The 25,518-nt window shown below is 36.6% G+C and overlaps 1 protein-coding gene and 1 pseudogene across 1 annotated transcript; both read right to left on the reverse strand.

Moving 5' to 3' along the window:
- Nucleotides 1-1,138: 1,138 nt before the first annotated feature.
- Nucleotides 1,139-3,187, reverse strand: LOC128030220 (sorting nexin-10B-like; annotated as a pseudogene).
- Nucleotides 3,188-3,717: 530 nt separating this feature from the next.
- Nucleotides 3,718-7,467, reverse strand: LOC128030163 (chromobox protein homolog 3). The gene is made up of 5 exons (XM_052617647.1): nucleotides 7,195-7,467; nucleotides 6,657-6,802; nucleotides 6,425-6,581; nucleotides 5,811-5,959; nucleotides 3,718-4,560 (listed from the first exon to the last, which is right to left on the reverse strand). Exons 2-5 carry the CDS (start codon nucleotides 6,794-6,796, stop codon nucleotides 4,443-4,445), a joined length of 564 nt encoding a protein of 187 aa, XP_052473607.1. The 5' UTR covers nucleotides 6,797-6,802; nucleotides 7,195-7,467; the 3' UTR covers nucleotides 3,718-4,442.
- Between the last annotated feature and the right edge of the window lie 18,051 nt (nucleotides 7,468-25,518).

The raw sequence follows: 25,518 nt of genomic DNA on the forward strand, positions 1-25,518 counted from the left end.
AAAAAAAATAAACCTGTACATTTTGAACATTAAGAGAACATTCAAAAATAATGTTTTCTTAACTTAATGGGACCATTACACAGTTTTATTGACTGCTTATATGTTAATCTCTACCGGCTGCTTATATTTTTACTGTCCACATGTGCGTTGAAGAGTAATAGGTTATGCTTTTAACGATTTTTTATCTAGAACAAAACACTTCTATTCTTCTATATACTTCGATTATGTGATACATTCTTTTTAAACTGTATCACGGTACTAGGCCTATTGAGCATTATAGTTTCTCCCATTCACTTGATATAATCATTTATATGATTGAATCCTTTATATTTCTCTGACGGTGCCATGCTAACCAGCCACCACACCATGACTCTTTGTTGTGACATAAAATATATGTTTGCTTTGATGATTTCAGATATAATTGAGGTTATTGGATAATGCTCGTGGCCCGGGTTTTAATGGCTATAGCCTGTTTTAAACTGCTTGCTTTTGGCGATACAGTACCTTTATCCTGTTCAGAAATGTCTTGATGATTTGATGTCCCAGTCAAAGCCAGTGAAACTAGTGGGTTATTTGAACAGGGGAAAATACTGCTTGCTTTGAGGGCTTTTTCTCTTTGATGAATATTTATGATTTTGCAGGTATGAGAGAGTCAGTCATGAAAAGCCAGAAGAGCTGTGTCGACATCTACTGGTCATGTCTGGCCTCACACGATTGTTCAATATTTATGAGAAGGTACTATTTGTATGACATCCAGACAATGATCTTTTATGGCTAAGTATGGCAATAAAATTGTTTGTGTAGAGATTATTATTAGGATTTAGCTCTATGAGGTTGGGTTTAAATCACATAATGTCTTAACGCTCTGTATCTGCTTATTAAGATGGGGTTATTGCATTTAAGGGACTTCACATGCAAGCATAAATCCCCTATTGTAAACCTCTCAGTGCACATCTGTAGTTTTAACAACAAACTGTCTTCCACACAGGCCACGTTATGCTTTTATACATTCATTTGATTTCCATGGAAGACAGTAATGTGTAAACAAATGTGGTTTAAATCATTTATTAGGTTATCTTCATCAATACAGATTTATCAGTACGAGACAAAACAACACAAAATGACAGTAACCTTTTCATGTTTCGTTGACTTTCTCCAAACATGGGCTGAAATCTTCAATGTTGAATATTATCTGCCTCCGCAGTGTCTTTATGCATCAGTTGGCTCCATTTGATTAGCAAATAATCAGTCACTCGGATTCACAGTGCATATCTTCTTCTTCTTCCATCTTCTCTTCAGACTGAGATTCAAAGCGTTTGTTTCCTGAGCCAGAGCTGTGAATGGCCTCAGACACTGTGTAGTGACTTCGGCATTCAGCACAGGCCTCGATTTTTTTCACACTTAGTTGGGACTGAAGGAAGAGATGTTAGCAGCCGTCCGAAAGCAGCACGGGGCTCTGAACCACCCTTGAGGATGGAAGCATATACAGTACTTGATCACAGAAACCAGAACCATTTCAGTTACTGTATTTTTTAGTTAAGATATGCAGTTCCTGAGATATGTCACATGCTCAAGCTGAATGTGTTCTTTAAGTCATGGTTTTATGTTTTATTGTAACATGTGATTTAGGCATATTTTGATACTTACTCTTGTACAAATGTCCTCAGCCCTTCCATATGGGCTCCAATCTCTCTGACATTGTTGAGACAGAAGAATGGGTTTTTTGAAAGAAGCTTGGGTAGATGTGTTTTGCCATTCAGAGAAAACCACAAAAGTCCAGTTATTATTTGTCTTATAGAAAATTACCCAATGACTGAAACTGTAATATGTCTATATGGCAATTAGCAGTATAGTTATTTCTAACTAAAGCTATTAAAAACATTTTTGTTTATTAAACTAAAGCCGAATAAAATAAAATAGTACCACTTCGGGGACCGATTCTCACTTTCTTATTAGCATGCATATTGCTCCAGCTAGTAAGCATATTGGTTGTTTATTAATACTTATAAAGTGCATTATAATGCCTGTATCTCATGATCCTTCGAGATATAGGCATTAAGAATTTGTTGTAGTAATTACGAGCTTATTGAAGCAAATGTCATAGTTAATATTTAGTTAATATTGAGAATTGGTCCCCAAACAAAAGTGTGACCAATAAAGGGATAAAAAAATATTAGATGAAAACCTTTAACTGAAATTAAGTTTAAGTATCAAAATTATGAGAAAACGACTAGAATAAAATTATTCAAATGAAACAAAAAAATTACAATTTAATTAATATTTATAAATACTAAAATAGTATATAAAACTAAAACAACCCTGTTAAATAATAATAAGTACCTATTTGTATTTATTTTAGCTGGGATACAAATTGGGTCAATGCTGTGATGCTCATATTCATTTATTTAAAAAAAAAATTTATTCACACGTGTACAATGACTTCAGTAAACCTTCTGTGATGATCTTGATAAATTTGGGTCGAAAAATCGAAATGCAAAATACAAAAATGTCAGGGTGATATGACTGTCCAGATTTTATAATGCATAAGGAAGAATATAAATTACATTGATATACAGAAGGTTAATGTCTAAGAACCTGGCACATTTTAAATTTGATTTTCAATTTTCATGAATACGTTTTACATCATTGACCCTATTACAAACCGTAAACTATCAGTGCACAATTACTGAAGTGAATAACAAGATGCAATGGTTACATACATGAGCGTGGCATTTTCCTGTAGCATTTTTCTTAGCCAAACAAATTCACTGTACCTCCGCCGCACACAGGAACTCTTCTTAGTGAAGGCCAAACTGTTTCTCTGATTGAATATGAAATACAAAGAACGGTCAGGACGTTTCTGCCCTCTGTTTTGACCAATTTTGCATATATCACATGTTCTGATTGGACTTACATATACACATTTCATAATCCATGTAGGCATGCCAGAAATCCTCTTTCCTGCATAAGTCCAAGAATGTGGGGAAAAGACCTAATGCATTCACTCACAGGCTCTCGTTAGCCAGTCATACAGTACTCAGAGGTTTAAAAAACGAGAAGAATAAAATGGAACTATTTTCATGAGACATTGGTCTTGTTGACCAACTGGGGCTGATTCATTAGAACTGTAGACTGGGGAAAAACATCCGAGCTCATTTTGTGTCTCTGACTGATAGCGCTGCTTCATTTTTACCAGCCGCCAGAGCACGGTCATAAAAATAAAAGCAGCAGGAAAAAATGGGTGCCATAATCAGAACACCCGCATGTTTGAAACCACTAGCCGTACTTCAACAGTTATTAATGTACAGCTTTTCAAACCTCTTGATATTACATTACAGATAGCTTACAGGGTTATTATATTTACCAAAAAATGAAAACCATAAAAAAAAAACGTTCATTACTTGAAATAAAATAAATGTTTACTGAAATGTTTACCGCCTAAACCTAAAATGAATTTAAAAAGAACAAAAAAGATATTAAAATACATTTTAAATATTCTAACATAAATAAAATAAAACTCTAATTCTAAATTAATAATGATTGTTTATTATAAAATTTAATTATGACCAAATTTGTCATTTTAAATAAAAATCTACTAAGGAAAGGTTGCTTCATCCATTTCTACACTCTAATGTACTAAAGGTACAGTAATTACATTTATTTGATTTAAAACACTTTTTTATAAAGAACTGCAATTTAGCATACTATAAGAATGACTCCTGAGGCAATAATATGTTTATTAAAAGCACGTAGAGTTTGCTCGCTCGAGATTTAAGGTTAACAGTGATCTTTAGGAACCAGGAAACCAGACGATCGAAACTTCAGGGTAAAGGCCTTAATCATAAAACCTCAAAACATCAGTGGCCTATTTACACTACTGCTAAGAAAGTGATACTGACCTGCCACAAAAGTGCTGATGAAGTGAGTCACAAAAACATGACTGTGTAGGCTACCTTCTAGAATTAGTTTTGTGCGAATCTACAGATTTATTCCTGCATGAGCCACATACAGATCACAGGATCCATCACAGTATAACTTAAGTAATTGTGTAACCAGGGGGTTAATATTACAGAAAGTAATCTACACATCAAACAGTCCCTCTCAAGCAGGGATTGTACCATCTGTCATCATCTCCTATGTGTAATAGATCACAGTTCAGATCATAGTAACAAAGATGACAGAATGATCACAAATTAACTTTCACACAACAGACCGAGAGATACAACAACATCTGATTAATAGCCACTTATGTGGATTTGTATAAACAGTAGAGCTCTAATACTCCAGTCACATTTCTACAGGTTAGTGTGTTGGGAAGAGCTTTACACTGGAGTGTGGAGTTGAATACACACTACATCAAACAGTAAACTTATGCCACAGTGTTTGTGTATGTTTAAAGCTGCCAGGAGGTACAGTAGTATCCACTGCTACATATTTCTCTCTCACTGCTCGTCTTCTCCATGCCAGGTCAGCTTGTCCTCGTAAAAGCGAATTACCATCTCGGGCCACCTTTTACTGGTCTCCCCGGCTGACAGTAAAGCTACCTCGTCTGTGTTTTTCCTGAGATGAAATAAAGAAATAATGAGCAGTCCTAATGGACAAATACAGAAAATTAAAAGCACATAATCACCGGCTGCAGTGGTGGATTAGTGGCAACAGCATTGTAAACTATCTCTTGGTTGCTTTTGATCTTTCTTTCCATTTAGGAGTTAAAAAAAGCATAAACATGAAAGGAAAGGAATGTCATGGCAACAGTATTAAAACAGTACAGTATTGTTAGTTAACTAAAACTATTATAAATTATTTTAAGTAAATCGAATTGAAACGCAATTATATATATATATGGTCACACTTTGTTTTAGGGTCCAATTCTCACTATTAACTAACCATTAACTATGACTTTTGCCTCAATTAACTCCTTATTTGCTGCTTATTAATAGTTTATAAGGTAGTTGTTAAGTTTAGGGAATTGGGTAGGATTATGGATGTCATGCATTATATGTACTTTATAAGAACTAATAAACAGCCAATATGTTAATAATAGACATGCTAATAAGCAACTACTTATTAGTGTGAATTGAGATATATATACATACACACATACATAAATTAAGTATACATTTTTTTAATAAAACCAAAAATCAAGAAAAGAAAAAACACATAATAATAATAGTAATAATATGTATTATTAATAATAAATAAATTAAGATATAAAAAATAAAAACAAATTTGAGATACTATCATAGTTTATATTATTTGTATTATTATTATTTTTTTCATATTAGTTTTAGTTTTCATATCAAGTTTTAGTAACTGTTGTTTTTTGGTCTTTTTTTAATTAGGTATTTTATTTATTAGTCTACATTGTTGTTGTTTTTTTTCAGTTGTAGTTATTTTGCTACATCATGATAAACTAAAGGATAAAGCCATACGTTGTTTTGGCAACTAAACTACTAAATATTTTATTTCAGTTATTATTTTATTTCAAGTCAAGAAAATTGTTTTTCTGGTTTTGGTTTACTATAACCCCCATATTGTGGAAATTTCAGAACCTGACAATAATGTGCTTTTGCTATTCTTAGCTCACCAGTTCAATGTAATGTGACAAATGTCAATGTTCAATGTAAAAGCTAAATTAACAATTAGGTGTGTATCAATCCATGATCAATGCATGATCTGAAAAAGGAAAAAAAATCCTATGCATTGATCACAGAATTTATTAATAAAGATTATCATTACTGCATTCAAGCTATACAAAGCAGTGTAAAATAACAAGAATCTCCTCATATGGTCCAGTGTAGAAATATTACCACTTGATGAGGAACATGAGCTCTCCTTGTTGGTCTGTGCATCCGATGATGCAGTCTGGTTCAGGATTGCCTGACTGATCTACTGGGATCTCAGCGTTGTGATCATTAACCTCTTCATTACCCATCTTAATGAGCTCCTCCTGGTGTGCCTGCATGAATTCCAGACAGACACGCACCTAAACTATCATTAAGCCTGACAAGAGGACTAAATTATATATCACACAGCAAGAGCGATACACCTGATGTTTTTGGAGAGGGTGTAAACGACTAAAACTCTGCACCAATGGGGTTCAATCCTGCTCCTGGAGGACCGGCTTTCTGTAGAGTTTAGCTCCACCTTCTCCAACAAACCTGAAGACCTTGATTAGCTGGTTTAGGAGTGTCTAATTATGGCTAAACTCTGTGGAAACTGGTCTAGCAGAAGCAGATTGCACCCCACTGCGCTATACAATACACTGACAGTTATTAATATTATGACAAGTATTTGGTAGTTTGTAACCTAACATAATTCAGTTTATTAATGCATATTTGGGGTATAAAAAGATTATTTAAAATCACTGTAGTGCAGTAATAGTACTGTAGCAGTTATATGAACAGTATATAAAGACACTTACCATATCGGCATCCAGTTGAGTTAACTCTTGCTTGGGCTGGACCTCATGGTCTAGGGACTGACACCCCTCTTGTTCTGTCTCTCCTGAGTTTCTGAGAAACTCCTCTATCAGCTCGGGACAGTCCAGGTTGTCCTCTGGCTCCCAGGTATTCTCTGCACTGTGAGAAGCATGACATATGCTGGTAAATATTAAAAACATAAACACACAGACAACATTTGCTCCAGAGGCTCACTCTTTGAAGCCTTTCCATTTGAGATAGTATTCAACTTTTCCACCGGTGACTCTTCGGCGGATGATTTTCTCCACTGCAAACTCTTGGACAACCGTCGTCTCTTCTGCCTTCCTGTTCTTCACATTCTGCTTTTTCCTCATGACCTCCTATAACAACACTGCATTTAATAATGTTTTCAAAGGTACAGTATATTTCACAGTATATTATGAAGCATTTATGTTATGTTTAGAAGACATATAATAATGTTAGTTTACATTAGACATGTTTACAAACGTTAAATTGCGAGAATGTTTGTATGAAGGGACTTTGTAAGGAAACTAGTCAGTGCAAGGATTTATAGTCTTTGATATCACATTGTACAAAATATTATGCATTGGAAAAAAAAACGTTCTACACTGAATTCTGCATTCCGTTTAATTTCCAACGCACTAAACTTTCTCAGTCACGGATTGAGCAGGCTAACGTTATGAATGGTTGTTGTATTAAATGCTATTCTTTCTACGCCACTGATGTGAATTTGATAAGTGCGCGTGCCCACCTGCCGATGCCTCTCACGCGCTATTCTTTATTCCCACTGCTGCTGTACAAATTTGCATCCACACGGACGATCACAACAGTTCAGTAATCCTGCATCGCTCACTATGTAGCTTTCGCGATCACCACTTTAGTGTTGTGTTTACATAACTTTTCATGAATGAGTCAAATTAAACATGGCCGTTTGGGAGAAGGGTAGGAAGTGGTTTCAAAGGGAAGAGGTCAGTTCAGGAAAGCCGGAGGAGGAATCCTTAAAGGCGCATCCCGAGAGCAAGACATGGCTGAATCTCTCGGCGCACACAGACGCTTTTAGCACACAACGCGTTCGGAAGGGTTATAGGATAGTTAACAATTCGTTACTTGTAATAATTTGCACTCACGTTGGCAGCCTTCGCGGTTTTTGACGGCAGCTTTTTGTAAGTAAATAAAAAAACAAAAAAAAAAACAATGATTTATATTATATAGAAACTTCGGTTTAGGAAATATAGCCTGGAAAAATTCGATGTTACATGTGTAATACCGTCGAAGGACACCGGGGTGCGCGTGCATCTGCTGGATTACCCACAGCTCGAGTTCAGGGATCCAGGTTTTTCAGTGTCAAATGTTGGTAGACACATTAAATAAGTCTTAAATTATTTTTAGTTTCGAATTAAAAAAAAATACTATAGGCCAGACGTATATTTTGTGTGTTTTTTTATGGTGCATTTAATTATTATCATTACTATTAATCATCATCATCATTTAAATTATATACACCGTGTTTAGATTAAGCTCTAATAGTTGCCTAAATTACGATAAGGAGTATTAACGCGGATAATTGGACCCGTGTTTTAAGGATGATGGACAAACCAGTTCTATCATATCAGTCATTAATTCATTTTGTTTGTTTATTTATGTTGATTTGTTTTTATTATGTTTGTATTTATGTTTGATTTTGTTTTATTATTTAATAAAAAAAATATATCACAGAGCTATTTACGGCCTTTTATTGCGTTAAATGACTAAATATGCTTTTATACACAATGCATTAAAAATAATAGATTTTGTTATGATGCTAATATTCTTTGAAGAATGCATCTAAACGTCTCTTGCACAGGGTAGTTTTGCAGGTTTACAGTGGTTGTAACACGGAGCTCTTTCCTTTAGGACGCTTCAATGTAACTGACCATTGGTTTCGATGTAGAACCGAAGCTCCTCCCATTTTGGAATTGATTGACAGTATTTCAGCTTCCAATCAGAGAGGTGTTTGAATCGGATTGGTTCAGTTGTTCATCCAGTTGCATTACAGATACAAAAAAAAAAAATCAAGACATATTTGGTGTATTACCAATTTAAAGTTCTCCTTATAATAGTTCTGTTTATTTTACGTTCATTACTTTTACATTTACTTGCTTAATATTTAATCTATCAAAATGAAGACATAAAATCCAGACTTTTTAAACCTTCCCCTTTCACTTCTATCTTCTACAGTGCGTCCACATGGGGTCGCTGTAATCCAGTCATAACTCTTCTCTCTTCGCCATTTGCGTTAGTTTTGTTCCTCATAAAGTTGAATTTTTACGATAGCTAGTAAAATGTTTCATTACATTTGTTGCAGCACATTTAACTTTTGCTAAGTTTACTTTATTTACTTTCAAACCTCTTTATTAACTCTATAACTCCTTTTGACTTTCTGGGCAATTCAGACCCGACTTTTTTGTTGTTGTTGTTGCACAATTATTATTATTATTATTTTAAAGCCTAGAATTTTGCACTGCACTTAAATGCATTTTATAATATACTGCGTGTTATGTAAACCATGCTATGTTACATTTTAAATTTGTTGTATAGTTGGTGTATATATATGCATGCTGATTGATATGTAAAAATATTGTATTGTTTATTCATTCAGAATACAGAATACATCCCTGAATCATCTGCATATAATGCAGATTTATTTATTATTTATTTATTTTTTAAAAAACAAAAACTATCCTCTTTGCACATTCCCTGTGTAGGAGGAGCTCAGTTTTTCAGTTTTAGGGCTTGGGTCCATAATGGTTGACAGATGGACTATAGAATGAGAGTTCTGTAGTGCTCCAGTGAAATCACAGACCCCCGCCTCCCACCCCCTCTTTGCACAGTCCAGTCCTCCAGTCTGCTCTCCATCTCCAGCAGTGACAGTCCTGAGTGGGCCGTATGTGAATACGTTCTTTAATGCAGCCATGTCTCCTGTCAGGGTAGAAATGTGTCCAGATGGAGGGACCCCACTGTGCCGGCCCGGCCAGCACTCAGGGGGTGAGGAGAGCTGATGTGTGGGGTGGGGGTCCGGTCTAACTGGACTCTTTCTCAGCGTGAGGGTTGCCGAGTTTTGGCACACCCCCATCCCTCGGCTCAGGTTACAGGTACGCTCGTGCCGGCCATGTCAGACATGTTGTTTTTTTGTGGCTTGTCAACCCCATGAACCCTGAACAGATTAGTTTGAGTTCGATTGAATGAAAATGTTCTGTGGATCTTAATTCATTGAACAATTTGTGATAGGGTCAGCTGATTTACACCAAAGAATCTGAACAGATGACAATAAATACGATCACTTCATCTGTGCATCTCAGAGCTGACACTGACCTGATTTTCTATCATTAATAGAAATTTATAGGGAATAATTTTCCCCTACCAGAATATTCTCGGTAATTTTTATACTTTATTCTTGACACTGGAACTGAAACTTATTTTACTAAAATACATTTTCAAAAAAGATAGCTATTAAATGTAATTATATATATATATATATATATATATATATATATATATATATATATATATATATATATATATATATTTTTACACTGAAAAAAAGCACATTTTACCTTATTTTAATAAATAATATTATTGATTATTGATAATATTACTTATTATTCATTCACTCCTACTTGTTTCACAAAATAATTTTTTTTCTTTAAAGTTAAAGTTTTCTCTTTAATTCCACAATTTATTACTGAAATGTGAACCTGATGGACAAATAGAAGAATGTTTTTTAAAGGTTAACATGATTTGTATTTATTTGTTATATATATTGTAAATCTTTATGAACCACCTTTAAATTAAATTACTTAAATTATTTATTTTTCTTAACACAGGAATAACGAATTTATTTAAACAAATATTATTATTGTTATTATTTATTATAAATGATAACAATAACCTAATTGACCTAATTGACAAACGGGAGCAAATATTTACAGTTTTTAAAAGTTAATTCAGATTTTTTTTTTTTTATATATAAACCACTATACAGTAGGAACCACCTTAAAATTAACTAAAAAAAATCTTAACACAGGAATAAAGCATCTTTCATTTTATTATTTGAAAAAATATTATTGTTATTACTTACTGTTGGCTCACACCTACTTTGGCTTATATCCATTCTATCCAGTTACTTTATATACTTTATTTTTATTTTATCAATTTTTCTTGTGGTTGAAAGAGCCTTGAATTCAGCTCTTCATTGCAAACTCACTATTGTGGATGTGATTCAACCTCAACACGTCTGATTCCACCACGGATCAATCAGAGAATCAAGTGAGCCGGGGAATCTCACTGAAAGCGCCTCGCAGTTTTTCCCAGCAGTGTGTTTGTCAGAACTGTTGGCTCAGTTTGTTTTACCGGGTAAATCTCGCTCACCCATCACACTCTGCCTTACCTTATCAGCACTCAGATCACTGTTATCAGCAAAGTGTCGGCTACACTCAGAGCAGTCATCTGTCATTCTCCTTCTTTTGCTTTGAAAAGCCCAAACCTGACACCGGCTGACAGCCTCTGTTGTTTACCCAACTAGAGGGACACGGGCGATTGTTCAGAGAACTAGACACGACATACTGGGCGGCAATATGGCGGACGGCTGGGCCCCCTCATCAGCCGGCTCTCAGCACCTCCGGCAAGACTCGAAACCCAACTGAGTATCAGATTCACAGGCCCATATTCAAGCAATCTGATGATTTGGGTAAGGGACTGGGGAAAGGAAACTGACATTATGCTGGGGGACAGAAGGAGGAGTTGAGGAAAGACCACCTGGGTAACCTTTCATAGAGCTGTCCTCTGGTGCAAAAACACCCTGGAAAAACATTCTCCCTCTTGCTCCATTTCACAGTCTTGAGTAAGTGCTAAACCAGTGCCAAAACACGTGTGAATGTTTTTGTTTTAGTAGTTTGATGAAAGGGATAGTGCATCCACAATTCTGTCGTTTACTCACATTTGTGTCACTCCAAACAAGTTTTTCTGTCTTTTAAGAAAAATAAAAGATATTTAGACGAATGTTGGTAACTGACCAGTTTGGTTCCCATTGACTTCTATTGCATGGGCAAAAAAAAACAAAAAAAACAAAAACAAAAAGAAACAATCGCAGTCAATGGGAACTGAAACTGTTTGATTGCCCGCATCCTTCAAAATATCTTCTTTTGTGTCCAGCGGAAGGGGTGGGGGTGGGGGGGATTGGCAGCTGCCTCACTGTGATGTCTTTCTCTCTCGATCCTTCGTTCCTTAACATGTCGTGTGTGTGTGTGTGTGTGTGTGTGTGTGACATATAACATGTTTAGGAGAAAGTGAGCAGACATCCTGTGTGTGACAGAGATCACTTTCAGCAGTGCTCTACACTCATTTCCCTTCTCCAGCCCACACACAATCCTTTCATTCACTCTAATTGAGACTGAACACTGTGTGTGTGTTTGTGTGTGTGTGTGCTCTTGTTTTTGTGACATATCAGGACACAACTCTGTATAATGACATGGGTATGACACAGGCATTACAAGGAGAGGGTGACTTATGAGGACATAACCCATGTCCCCGTTTTTCAAAACGCTTATAAATCATACAGAATGAGTTTTTTTTTTTTTGAGAAAGTAAAAATGCACAAAGTTCCCTCTGATGGTTAGGATTAGGTGTAGGGTTGGTAAAGGGCCATAGAATATACAGTTTCTACAGTATAAAAACCATTACGCCTATGGGATGTCCCCACTTTTCACAAAAACAAACGTGTGTGTGTGTGTGTGTGTGTGTGTGTGTGTGTGTGGATGTTTCTATATCAAAAATGAAAAGATTCAGTTGTTGGTTCTAGTTTAGATTAAGTTTATTTCTCACCAGAGATCAGGAAAGAAAAAGGCTAAGACACAATAGTAAACACAAACAACTAATTGGAACTGTGTCAAATTAACGCCTCCCATATGTTTTCTTGTGTATGTCATGTGTCCAGTCAACCTCTGTATTTTGGCACAAATGTATCCGTCACGTGGTAGGAGTTTGCCAAAACAAGCAGATGTCAACATGGAGAGTTTGCGTAACATGACTTCATCTTTGAAAACCATGAACAAATCTATGCAAAAGTAAAAACAGGTGTATAATAAATACAGGTACATTTGCAAGTGTTTCATGATTTGAATGTTATCGATGGCCATGATGAAATCATCAAAATTCCAAATGCTCACAATAACGTTATCTGTGCATTTATAAAATAATCAGTTTTTCTAACCCAGTTCATGTTATTTTATATATTTATTTATTACTTATTACATTTTTGATCTGAAGACTTTTGCATTATAGACAATATTGGCACTATATTGTCCAATGTAAAATTTGTTTGGTAATGTACTAAAGAGACAGCTTAATACTTTTAATTCAGCAAGGATGCATTAAATTTGTTAAAATTTGTTAGTAGACATGTATAATGTTAAAACAAAGATTTCTGTTTCAAATAAATGATTAATTTTGAACTTTCTATTCATTAAAGAATGCTGAAGAAAAACTACAGAGCAGATCCATGGCTCTCTGGAAGCTGGATACTGCTGTCCTGACACAGGCCAGACCCTCAGTCAACTCTCAGACCCCTCTCTTAAGCACCTCAGATCCTTCCATCCTTCAGGTAATGCTGAATAGAATAAGATTTGGGAGAAACAAAGTAGTTATTGTCCAAGGGCACCTATTACGTTTTCTCCAAGAGCTCTTTAAAAGCCTGTGATTACTTTTTCGGCTCTGCTCTGCTTTTGAAACCAAAATCTGGCAGCAGTGGTTTGAGCCGTGTGTAACACAGTCCAGCAGGCGGCATGTTGACCTGTGACTCTGACAGGATATGCCATGAGAGGTAACAAGAGCGGTCTCATGTATTATTCAAAGCTCTGCCTCAGGGGACAGCAGCACTAATGGTCTCCATGAGAATGTACTTGATAGCAGGACTGTGGTCAGTTCATTTAGCATCACGGCACCTCTGGCATCCAGCATCATGACAACATACACGGCTCGGACTACTGCCTGCATTCAAAGAGTTTAAGTTTAAGTAAGGATTAGCTGTGAGAATCATGACTAAAGAGCAGTATTCTGTATCATCGTGAAGTACATACCTTTAAGTAAAAAAATTAATAAATAAAACATGACAATATAAAAAAAAAAAAAGTATGCATTTTCTGCTCTCTTGATATTGTACAATAATGTTGTTTTTGAAAGACTGATTACTTTTCAAATAGTTAATACTAGTTATATACCGATACAATGTTAATAATGACCAAGATAATATATAGGTGTTTCATATATATATATGAAACACCAATATAAGCCAAACACTCATTTGAAAGCCAAACAATTTACTCATTTTAACTTTTCAAAACTAATTAAGATTGTGTTATTATTTTATGCACATTTAATATATATATATATATATATATATATATATATATATATATATATATATATATATGTGTATGTATGTATGTATGTATGTGTGTGTGTGTGTGTGTGTGTGTGTGTGTGCGTGTAATATTGTTTTTATCAATGTTATGTGTAATGTTATCAATGTCATGTGCAATGTTAATAACAATATTATTATTATTATTATTATTTTCATTTCATTTTTGAATCAAACCCATATAAACACTTTAGTTTTGGCAAGTAAATAGTATATAGTAAACCTTTTATTATTATTATTGTTATTATTATTATTATTATTATTATTATTATTATTATTATTATTATTAGACTGCACAGTGCCAGATCTGTATAAATCTGTATAAAGCCTTACATGCAGTAACTGAGGTTTTATACTTTTATATTTATGGCTTTTAATGCCAGTAGCCATCAGACTAAGCTATCATTTCAGACAGCTTTTCGAGTTTTGAGGAATCATATTATTTGTCGATGTTTCTTTAGTGTGTGTGGGTGATTTCAGTGTGTGGGCTGGAAAGCGGTGACTCCTCCGTCTCACTCCAGCAGGTGTTGATCTCACGGCAGGCCCCTGACAGGAAGTTTCCGCAGCCCTCCACCAAACCCATTGGAGTGCACATCAGCCTGACGGACGGATGAATGACACCAATGAAAATGGAGCGCTATCCTCCGGGGCGAACCCGCTCAGGAAGAGTGACAGGGTGCAGGCGGGAGAATAGACCGCCTTTGAACCTGAAAAAAACTCTTTTTCCTCCCTTTCTCAACTCTTTTCTTCGCCTTTTCTCTTCTTCAAGGTGCAAATCCCCCCAAACTCTGGCCGATCCTTTCTTTTCTCCGTGGTGGTGTTTTGTTTCGACTGGCTAAGGGTTGTGTGTGTGGTGGGCAGTGCGGGGTGTGAGGCGTGTTAAATGCTCCCCTTTCAGAAGCAGAATGTGTCAGTCAGCTCACAGGCCCTGTTTTGTTTGGAGCTGTCAACCCTTCTGGAAGAGGGAGAGGAAAAACTGGAGGAGTGAAGAGGGAGAGAGAGAAATCAGAGGGTGAGCGGAGAGGGACATGTGGGTGTATGGAGAGAGGCAGCTGGGAGAGCCTGACCTCACCTCAGGAGCGAAGGGTCACTGGCAGGACACTCACAACTATTCCACAAAGCTGAAATGAGTTATTGAATTCACAGCCCATAGTAGAATAACTCATACAAAGTTCAGCTAGAAGAGCGAGTTATATACAAACTATAGTAGCATAAAAGAGTTTTGTAAAAAAGAAATGGTATTTCTGTTTTGGTTTATGAAGGTTGGAACTAAATATATTTTCAATGTCAAAAATACATTTCATTGAATTCACTGCTTACAACATGTATTTAATATACATTTAATATATATTGCCATAAGGTTCGGTATATAGCACACTGGACCATATGTCATCTGGAGCACTTTTTCTCCTTTTTGTACCTTGCCAGCACCTAGTCAAAATTCACTTTCAATGCAAAATTTGAAACATTTTGTGGAAGAAATACATTTGAATATTATTCTCATGTATATATTTCTGAGAAATTGTACTTTTTATATAGAGTTTTGTTTTGCAGAGTGTAAAATATGTGTATAAATGCTTAGTTTTCTTCATAAAGTCTTGTGAAGAACATTCCAGTTCATCAACCAAAAATCAGGTTTTCTGGATACTCACCTCATCCGCGATTGGATGACCGAACAGCAAGTCCTGCCCCAAACTGATGCCGTTGGTTGAGCCAGTGTTCCCATATCAGGCTAGTGATGCTTAAGCAAACAAAGAAAATGTTTTATAGCAACACAGATGCACACAGTGTTTACATTTTGTTTACATGTTTATGGTTGTCTACTGGAATAGAAGAAAGCATTTTATCCAACAAAAAAAAAGTAAGTAACTTTAAGATAGCATTTACACTTCCATACTCTGTTCTAATGCCTTTGTTGGATTCAGCAGAGTTAGCAAGATGGCACATTCTCATCAGATTGTTTGTTTTGTGTTGACTTTCTTTTGTACCGGGACCTCCTCCACTCTGGTTGGAGAGTTTCCCTTAAAGGCTGCCAATCACAGTCAGGAGAATGAAGGATCACTGACAGATAAGAGGAACAGGGTGGAAGGTGAGGGTCAGGCGAGTAACAGAGGACAGTGACAGAGAACGAGAGAAGCAAGGCTATCAAAAACGAAATACCTCTGGATTCCACCAGTCCATGTCTTATTTTTCATCGCTGTGTCCACAGTGGTTTTAAAGAGAGGATCAGAGGAGAGTGTTTGCTGACAGACCCACTCTCATTGGGAGAGGGACAGACTGGTATGCATCTGCTCTGGCTCCGTGCCCCACTGAGAGTCAGCGTGCAGATGGAAGTGGTTATTTGTAATAATAAACCCTGGGAATGGGAGAGATGTGTGCCCTCACAGCCTGAGACATGCGTGACTCTGAACACAATCAGGGATCTTGCTGCTCTTTCTGAATACTCTTACTGAATCAGATATCAGCTCAGAGTGGATGGCATGAAGCTTTGTGTGTGCTGTATTATATATAAACATTTGACAAATTTGCTTTCACTTTATTACATTCTCATTAGGGTTCAGTAACATTACTATTACTATTATTATTATTATTATTTTGGGATACAGATTTGTTAATTTATACAAAAAAGCATGCTTTTATACATACAATTTATGATTGATACATGCAACCATTCATACATGCAACGACTTACATTTCAAAGCACTAAAACATCTAAGTTCTGTACTTTTTTATACTTATAAACATGATGTTGACTTACAGTCTTTAAATTCTTGTGTTTTAAATATCATGAAATCTTTTTGTTGATTCTGTCAGATGACTTTGCACTGATTTTGAATACATTTCTGACAAGCAGAAACTCACCAAACGATGCCCACACTTTTTCCTGCCAATCACAGTGAGGTACACTATAACATTTCTTCAATTAACTGTAATTTCAGAGTCTTTAAACTGTCACTGCCACATTTTGGATAAAAAACATTGCATGGTTCAAACAGAATTTATTACTGTACACAAACCAGAGGCCAGAGGCAATATTTAGCATGAACTGATTCAAGTATTTCTTCACTTGCCGGGAATAATTTACGTCAAGAAGCGTGTGACGGGAACGTACTCGGGGACAGGACCTGAGTGAGCCCTTTTATGAGCTGAACGTCCACAGCATGTCGACCCCTTTCCTTCCACAAATAAATATTGCGCAAATGGCAAAATAGCTTTACGCTGAACGCATGAAAACACACAAACATTTATTTTTCAAAGACTGCATGCTTAAACTCTCATTGCCCTTGCAGTGAAAACAAGGCAAGATGTGGGGATTCTGAAACACACATTGGTGAAACACACACACATAGGCTTCAGTATGTCTTCATTTTGGGTGTTTAGCCCATGAAGTTATGAAAAAATAACATAGCATTTTTAAAACAAAATTCCAGCAACCTGTAATTAGCTGATTGTCTGATATCATCATAAGCTACTTCCCTACTTTGTGTGAATACTAAATTGCATCCCTTATTAAGCGATACAATCGACCAAACCTTTCATTTACCTTTGTGTTGATGTCACAATCACTTTCTCCCTTTTCACAGAAATCTGGTTAATTAACTTCTGTTGATTGGCTACTTAAGCACTCAAAGTCTTCACGCTCTTGTCAATATTGTGTGCAACAGAGCTCTGATTGGCTCTTCCTTTGTTAAGGAGCTGGTTGGTGCGCTGACAGCTATGACAGCTATGTGGCATGATGTCTTTGTACGGTGAGAGAAGAGTGCGGTCCAGCCAGCTCATGGTGTCAGTCCGCAGCTGCTGGCTGTCTCCGGGTGGACCGCTTCATGTCCCAGCCCCTCATACACTGTCTGTTGACCTTCCAGGCTCGGGGCTCTGTTTCTCTCTCACAGCTGTGCGCTTTGAACGCGAAATCAGTGTGTTAGAAGTAATCAGGGCCAAGCTCTGTTTTCAGTCCTTTCACCCTCGGGCCTCACAAGCTGTTCTGTGTGCTCAGGCTTTCTGGGTAATGAGATCGGATATGCTGGTCAAGAATTAGAGAAACAGTCATCATACAGACAGCTTGTGGTTTGGCTCTGATCAGAAAGCCTTCATGGGTTGTTCTTTTCTCTCTCAGGCATTCATTATTGTGTCAAGAAGAACATGCCTTTAAAGATGAGAAATGTTTTGTGTTCTTCAAATGTCTTCCTATGTGAAATGTATATGTTATTTTTTTTTTAGGTATTAGCTTTATTATCATACAGTGTGCTGTTTAGGGGTTTCATGCTCTCACAGAGTTTAATGTAAAGCTAAGAATGTATTTGATGCTGGAGAATTGCTTTGACAGCTGTGTAACATACTGTAAAATGTAGATTAAACTAGTAGATGTGTTTTGGAATTTGATGGCAAGTTTCTGACTGATCCAAGCTTGTAAACCATTGTGGACCAGCAACAAATCAACTACCTGTTAAAAAATGTAATAAAATAAAACATTGCAGGTCATTAACTGGTCCAAGATGATCATTAGTCATTAGCTGTCGGGATAAACTCCTTATTAGCTGATCCAAGCTAGTTATTAAAGGTAACAGTAACCATTGTGGTCCAATATAATTATTAGTTAAAGCCAGTTAGCTGGTCTAAGATGGTCCTTTGCTTGTCCCAAATGGCAATTAGCTGGTCATTAGTTTATTAGCTGGTCATCTATTGATCCAAATCGATAATTAGTTAGTCTTAACTGGTCGTTAGCTGGGCTATGCTAACTATTAGCTGGTCATTAGCTGGTCTGAACTGTTCATTAACTACCAGTAGGTCTTACCTTAAAGTAACCAAGATGATTTTTAAAATATTAGCAGGTTGTTAGCTGGCCATGATGACCATTAGCCATTAACTTATACCTAAGCTGGTTTTACATAGTCTCAATTGATCATTAGGTGGTTCTAACTGGTTACAGGTCTAAACTGCTTATTAGGTATAAACTTGTCATTAACTTCTGCAAACTGGTTATTACCTAGTTAAAATTGGTCATTGGCTGGTCAAAGCTGTTTTTTTTTACATCCTTTAAGCTGGTCATTAACTGGTCCAAATGAAATATTAGCTGTTCCAATGTAGTTATTAATCAGTCTGTATTGCTTATTAACTGATCCAAGTTTGTCATTAACTGGTCATTAGGAGGTCATTGATCATACGTTGGTCCATGCTGGTCATTAGCTGGTTTAAAATGGTCATTAACTGATGTAAGCTGGTTATTAGCTGATCTAAACCGGCCATTTGATGAATCAAGCTGCAGTTGGTCATCAGCTGGTCCAAGCTGGTTTTTACATGCTTCAATCTGGTCATAAAATAGCTGGACAATAGCTGGTTATTAGCTGGCCCAAGCTGTTCAGTAGTTGGGCTAAATTTGTCATTAGTTGATCCAAGCTGGTTATTTAAGCTAGTCTAGGCTAGTTGACCAATGTTTCATCAAAAACGAGCTTGACCGCCTAAAGATGGTATGACCAGCTTTATATTGTAGACAGCCCACAACAGTCCACCTTGAATCATCACCTATGTGGATCATCTAGAAGCCAGTTCCCACTGGTTTTCCAGCAGGGTATAAACTGTGAACACGGCAGGTATTTTATAGTCTGCTTCCAGTCTCGCTACCATGGTAATCCACCATTTACCTTTTAAAATAATGAGTAAGAGAAAAATCTCTATAGAAAACATGTCAAATTTACACTTTGCTAAAACTAATACACATATTCATCTGGCCCTCTTTTGTCTTAAGCACATGACGAAACCACAGCGCCATGTTTTTCCTCTGACAGTCTCTACTCTGACTCACTAACTGAACGAGACAGCCATCGGCTGCAGGCCATTCCTTCTCTCATGCGTTTTGAGAAAACTTTCCGTCCTCACGACTGCTTCCAGCAGTATGGCAGGACTCCAGTCATCACATTGTCAATGGATAGTCTTACTTCTGCTCTTTCTGAACCCCATAAACAAGTAAGCCAACAATAATAATGGTTCAGCAGTCCATAGAGAAATTCAACATCTGTAAAATTCCATCAAAGATTAAACTAATCAGAGTAAAAGTGTTTCAGTAAGATTTAGGGAACATATTAAACATTGGATATGTAATCAAGATGAATAGCAATGTGAAAATTACTACAATAGTGCATGGCATCCTCTGATTTTAACCTTTGAATTTGAAACAGGTTTTTTTTTTGTGAGGCTCTTTTAAAAATTTGAATCGGATTTGTTTATTCATTAATATGTCATGCAGTCAGTGTGAATGACACATTACAGGCTTGCACTGTGGAGCCAAAACTGCTATATGTTCTACTTTTCAGCCTCTGCTTGAACATATTGTCTTGAGAAACTGCCAGATATTTTCTTGACTCTACAATATTTGCAATTCAGGGTTGCTGGGGATGAAAATTTGTCTTCGTGTTGAGATTGCCACTGAGTTCTCAAAGCCACAGTCTTTGGTCTGCCCGACCAGCTGTCTGGAGCTGACAAAACCAGAAATGGATTTACATTGTCCATACTCCAGACTGTCTTTTTCAATTTGGGAGCCATAAAGATGCAATCTGGAAACTGTTAGTCAGTGAGTCCTTGCAGTAATTGCTTGCAGCTGAGAATTCAGTGAAGTAAAGGGGGTGGGGAGAGGGAAACCTAAGATGTAACAAGTGCAACTGATCCTTTTCTGAATTACCTCTGTGAGGAGCCACATTTGGGCTCCACACAGCTCAGGAAACAGGCTTTCTGCGGCAGGAAATGAAGCAGTCACACACAGTCAGACTTCTGTTTTTGTTCAAACACGCAAGTACATATCTTACACAGAAAAGAAATAGACATAAGCATTTAGGATGCTTTTACCGAGCATACACAGTAAATACTCAGCGGACTGCAGTTTGTGATCTTCTAAAAATGTAGATATTTTCTCACACATGCTCAGATGGTCCTTGTTAATGCTGAGACTTATGGGCTCCTACAGTTTGCTTCCCCTGTGTGTTCTAGTAAACAGCGTGACAGTGTGTTTGATTAAGGCTGCACGCTGGAGAGTGCATGTTTTGAGGACACAGTAAGGGTCTGCGCTCTCTCTGGGGCCTCTGTGTGTGTGCTCTGATGGTTTTAAGGTCAGAGAGAGAGCATAGGGAAATGCAATGAGCTCAGGCATCCCCCGTCCTTTGCCCACAGCCAGCTGAATGCACTGTACTGAAGGAAATATATGTGGTATATTGCAATGCTTAAAGTTCAAAATCATATATCTCATAAACTGTTTCAGAAATGCATCTAAAAATACTGATGGCCACACTCATGATGCCATATAAGAACATTTTTGTCTAAGTGGTTCCATAGAGGACCTTTAACATCTGAAGAAACTTTCTGTTTCAGAAAAGGTTCTTTGTGATGAAACAAGGTTCTTCAGATCATAATAAGGTTAGAAAGAGGTGGTCCTTTAAAGAACCTCTGACTGAATGGTTCTTTGTGGAACCATAAATGGCTCTTCTATGGGATTGCTTGAAGAGCCTTTCGAAGCACCTTTATTTTTTTCAGCATGCACCATGATTATGCAACGGCTAAAAATTGGCCATTACATTGGCTAATACCTAACAGTTAATAAAACAAACACAAAACTCCATCAGCGTAACACACAAAAAATGGTATAAAAAACAACTTAACATAACACATTGTACTCTGTTGTACATAAATGATAACAAAATAAGGAAAAAACTATCAAATTTAATTGAATGTGAATGTATTTTTACTGTTTTTCACCATAAATTATAAGATGACTCATAAACCATAAAAGTACTTGTATCTTTTTCAATACAATATGGATTTTCATTCTAGATTGTATGACACTGTTAGTAACATTTTTCTCCTCCCCCAATATATATATATATATATATATATATATATATATATATATATATATATATATATATATATATATATATATTATTAATAGTCAGTTGAATGTCTATTGAGGGACTATCAAAAGCAGATATTCTGCTAAACTCTAATGACTGGTAGCTGACATGTAGACCGGTAGTTACTTGTAGTTAGTACAACATCTAAAGTGGACTAAAAAGAAAGTGTTACCTATTTTACAACATTTTACAGAATAAAAATAAAAATAAATACAGTATACACTGAGGCATCTCAGTTAACCAGTTAAAAGCCTTTTACTGAAGCATTGTTACATTCTTTTACTGTTAAAATCCTGAACATTTTAAAAGGGTAAATAAAAGTAAAGATATAAAAGTAAGATCTCTAAGGAAACAAAGAGAGTGAAAAGAGATGTCTAGGCACTTGAATGCATCTTTCTTTTGTTGCACAGCCCTCTCTTTGTGTGTGTTGAAGGCTAGATAAGTGTAATGTAGGGAGGATCGGACGAGTGAATGCCTCACATGGTGCACTAATGTAAATAACGCTGGTCTATCCACACATTCTCCAGCCTCTGCACCTCCCGTGAATCACTCTGAATCTTCAGCGTGATCTCCCACAATCACCCCAACCCTGCGATTGAACATCTTAAGATCGCCTAGATCTGGTCCTTGTTTGTCCAGCAAAGTGAGTTATATGTTGATGTCCATTTGACAAAAAATGGGGGTGCTGGGGTGAGCTCTTAATCATGGGCACATCAGTTGAGGAGTGGAGATCCACCCTTACTAGAGGAAGACATGTCTTTATGTCCTTTCTCCCTCCGTTTCCTTACCAGGCAAAAGATATGATGAAACACCAGTGAAATACTTTCGGTTCAAAGTCATGTTTGGATGAAGCCTCAGTACAGATCAGATTGAGAATGGTACACTTGCAAAGGAAGTGGCCATTTTTGGAGGGAAACTTATAAAAACTGTTCTTTTTTATGTTCTATGTTTGGGTTTTGTGCTTTATTGTGCAAATATAGAACAGAGTGAATGCAGACTTGACCGACATCAGCACCACAGCTCAATGTTTCATATGCTAACTGCTGCACCACTGCAGAAAATCCTTTGGTCAAAAAAAAAAAAAAACTTAATTTATACAATACCTTTTGCAATAAAGATGGTTTCAAAGCAGTATAACAGTGATAATAATGATTCAGTGATGCAAACAGTATTCTATTCCGCTGTAAAGCAGCTCTAAAAAGAGCACAATATCAAACAGTCAGCTAAAATCAGTTCATTGTCGACCCAATTTGAATCAACAACTTTATGGTTCATCAGTTAAAGAAAGAGATGAATTCATCTATAAGGCTGCTCTAGAGAAAACAGTGATCAGTGCAGTAAAACAAAATGCTCAGATGATATAATTATATAGTCTATGAAAACAAGTCCTAATACATTATGCAGCCCTTACACAAGAAATGAATGAGAAATGTGAAGCATATATAATTCCATAAAATAATTTGTGTAGGATTTTAGGGTTAAATGTGTTACTGTACACAAAAAGTCTAAGGCTGGGGTTTTTTAACACTATGATCACATTCACACACATATTGTTTTTGTCTTGTGACCACACTTTTAAAACTGGTTTATAATGTTTATAAAATTGTCTTTTTTGTGGTAATCAGTATAATGCAACAAATGCTTTTTAAATTGAGCTTAAGTCCTGGGCCTACTGAATCCAGAATACTCCTTTAATTATGTATTCATATATATATAATTTCATTACATTATTATTATAATTTTTTTATTTGAATTTTTGTTTTCAGCTATTCTTTTCATGCAGATGGTCTTCTAATGTTCTCTATACAAAGTTATTTGGCAGCACTACTACAGTACATTGCAGCATGGAAGAGAAATGCTGTCTTTTCATGCATGCTTAGTAAGCTCTGTATTTTTCTTCATTGTGCGTTGCTCTTTGATCCAGCACATGCACTACTAAAACATTTTGTCTCTTCTCTGTCCAAATGTTAGCACAGGGAAAGCCATATGTTAGACCCAGATAAATCCACCTTATTGAGTGGCCAGTCTCACAAACCACACAGATTACAGCATTAGAGAACTAATGAGGCTGCTGGGAGCCGAGGGCCGCTTCATGTTACCTTGAACTGCGACTCTGTGTGAAACACAAAACAGACATGCCTCGCGTTGAAAACAGTGCAGCAGCTGCTGGCGGAAATCAAACACACAGCTCGCTCTTTTGTGGTGAGTTCACCCAAATCCAAATGGTGCTTTTCACCTCCGCTGAAAGCATTAATGTGGGAACAGTACAGAAATAAAGCTGGCCACTGATGCGTTCACTGACATATATGTATGCTCAATTTTCTTCATAGATTCCACAGTGGAAAGCTATCGGGAATGTTCTCTCTTAACAAATCTCTTATTATGTGACGAATATAGCGCTTAGCTTATGTTTGTCTGTGCAGTATGTAGATCAATAAGTAAAATGCATTAGGGTCATTAAGTGCCCTTGATCTTTCTGACCCTGTTAAAATATTCATAAACAGAAGAAAGACTATCTTCCACAGAAGACAGGAAACAGACCATCACCGGACCCTGGGTCTATATCTGAGCAATCACTGTTCATATAGCTGAGCTTCTAATATGACCCACTAGACATCTGCAGACTGTGAGACTCTTTGGCTTTTATGCCCTTTACTTTCCCTTTGTCTTTTTTCCTCCGAATGGCTTTGTTTATTCTTAAAGACACTGCGTGCAAAAATATCGTTTTTGATATTTAGAACTTAGGGCTTTTCACATCATGTGTTTATTTATTCAACTTTTAGCTATTTGCATCTGTAGATTTCAATTACGATATGTGCCTTTAAGGGCTGTTTTCTCAAAATGAGTTTTTTTTTTCTCATGCAAAACAACATGGTTTCTGTCTAACTGCTAATGCATTATCTTTCCTTACCACTCATACATCAGCTTAACCAGATCACCCAACCTGGATTTCAATATTTTGAGTATGCCTTATAAAAGAATCTTTCATTTATGTGGAGTTTTGCAGAGAAGCTATAGATGGGTATATCTCAATCTACTTTTGTTCAGCCGTCTGGTTTTCAGCAGTGTATATATCTGCCTGGGAGAGGTTACCATTTGAATGGCAGAGGTCTTACACTTGTAGAGTTAACGCCTCGCTTGTTACTTTCTGAGGTAAAATACCCACCCGTCTATCACTCTGACGGCTCGGACAGCCATTCAGGGAACCCTGAGGTGCCCCAGTGCGCAATCAAAGGGCTTTTATTGAAAGAATCCCAAACTAGCCTGTCAGGACAGAGAGGCGGGGGTCAGCTGTCATGGGGACACGGCCCTGCAGCGCTAAATTATCCTGAAAGAGAAAACTCCAAGATCCCGTGAGTAGATCATTTTGAAACCCAGCGTAACTCTTGCACCGCTCTTATCTAATACGTAACAAATGTTAAAAAGGAATGAGTTCTTTCATTAGAAAAGGGGTTTGCTTCATTTGTCTGTCTCTTCCTGAATCATCTCACTCCTTCTCCTTATCTTCAAGGACATCCATACAGGAGGAATAGAAATGAAAACATAAATCAGAAGTTATGTTGTCAATTTTCCATTTTTACCACTGGAGGACACTACTGTACAGCAAATGAAATTGATTTATCGTTGCAGATCGAAATGGTGTTTTGAACTATCTGCAAGCATGATAAGAGTACTATGTTGTAAATTATAATTTTATGAACCTTATTTTTGGTCACTGCACCTTAAA

Source organism: Carassius gibelio, chromosome A16 (genome assembly GCF_023724105.1).
Source record: "Carassius gibelio isolate Cgi1373 ecotype wild population from Czech Republic chromosome A16, carGib1.2-hapl.c, whole genome shotgun sequence".
Classification (NCBI taxonomy): domain Eukaryota; kingdom Metazoa; phylum Chordata; class Actinopteri; order Cypriniformes; family Cyprinidae; genus Carassius; species Carassius gibelio.

What these genes read in the sequence shown, in the direction of transcription:
- LOC128030163 (XM_052617647.1), bottom strand. Translation starts at nt 6,796, where the DNA reads ATGAGGAAAAAGCAGAATGTGAAGAACAGGAAGGCAGAAGAGACGACG. An exon ending in AAATGGAAAGGCTTCAAAGA is followed by an intron (nt 6,582 to 6,656) that starts GTGAGCCTCTGG and finishes TGCTTCTCACAG; the next exon opens with TGCAGAGAATACCTGGGAGC. An exon ending in CTCATGTTCCTCATCAAGTG is followed by an intron (nt 4,561 to 5,810) that starts GTAATATTTCTA and finishes ATTTCATCTCAG; the next exon opens with GAAAAACACAGACGAGGTAG.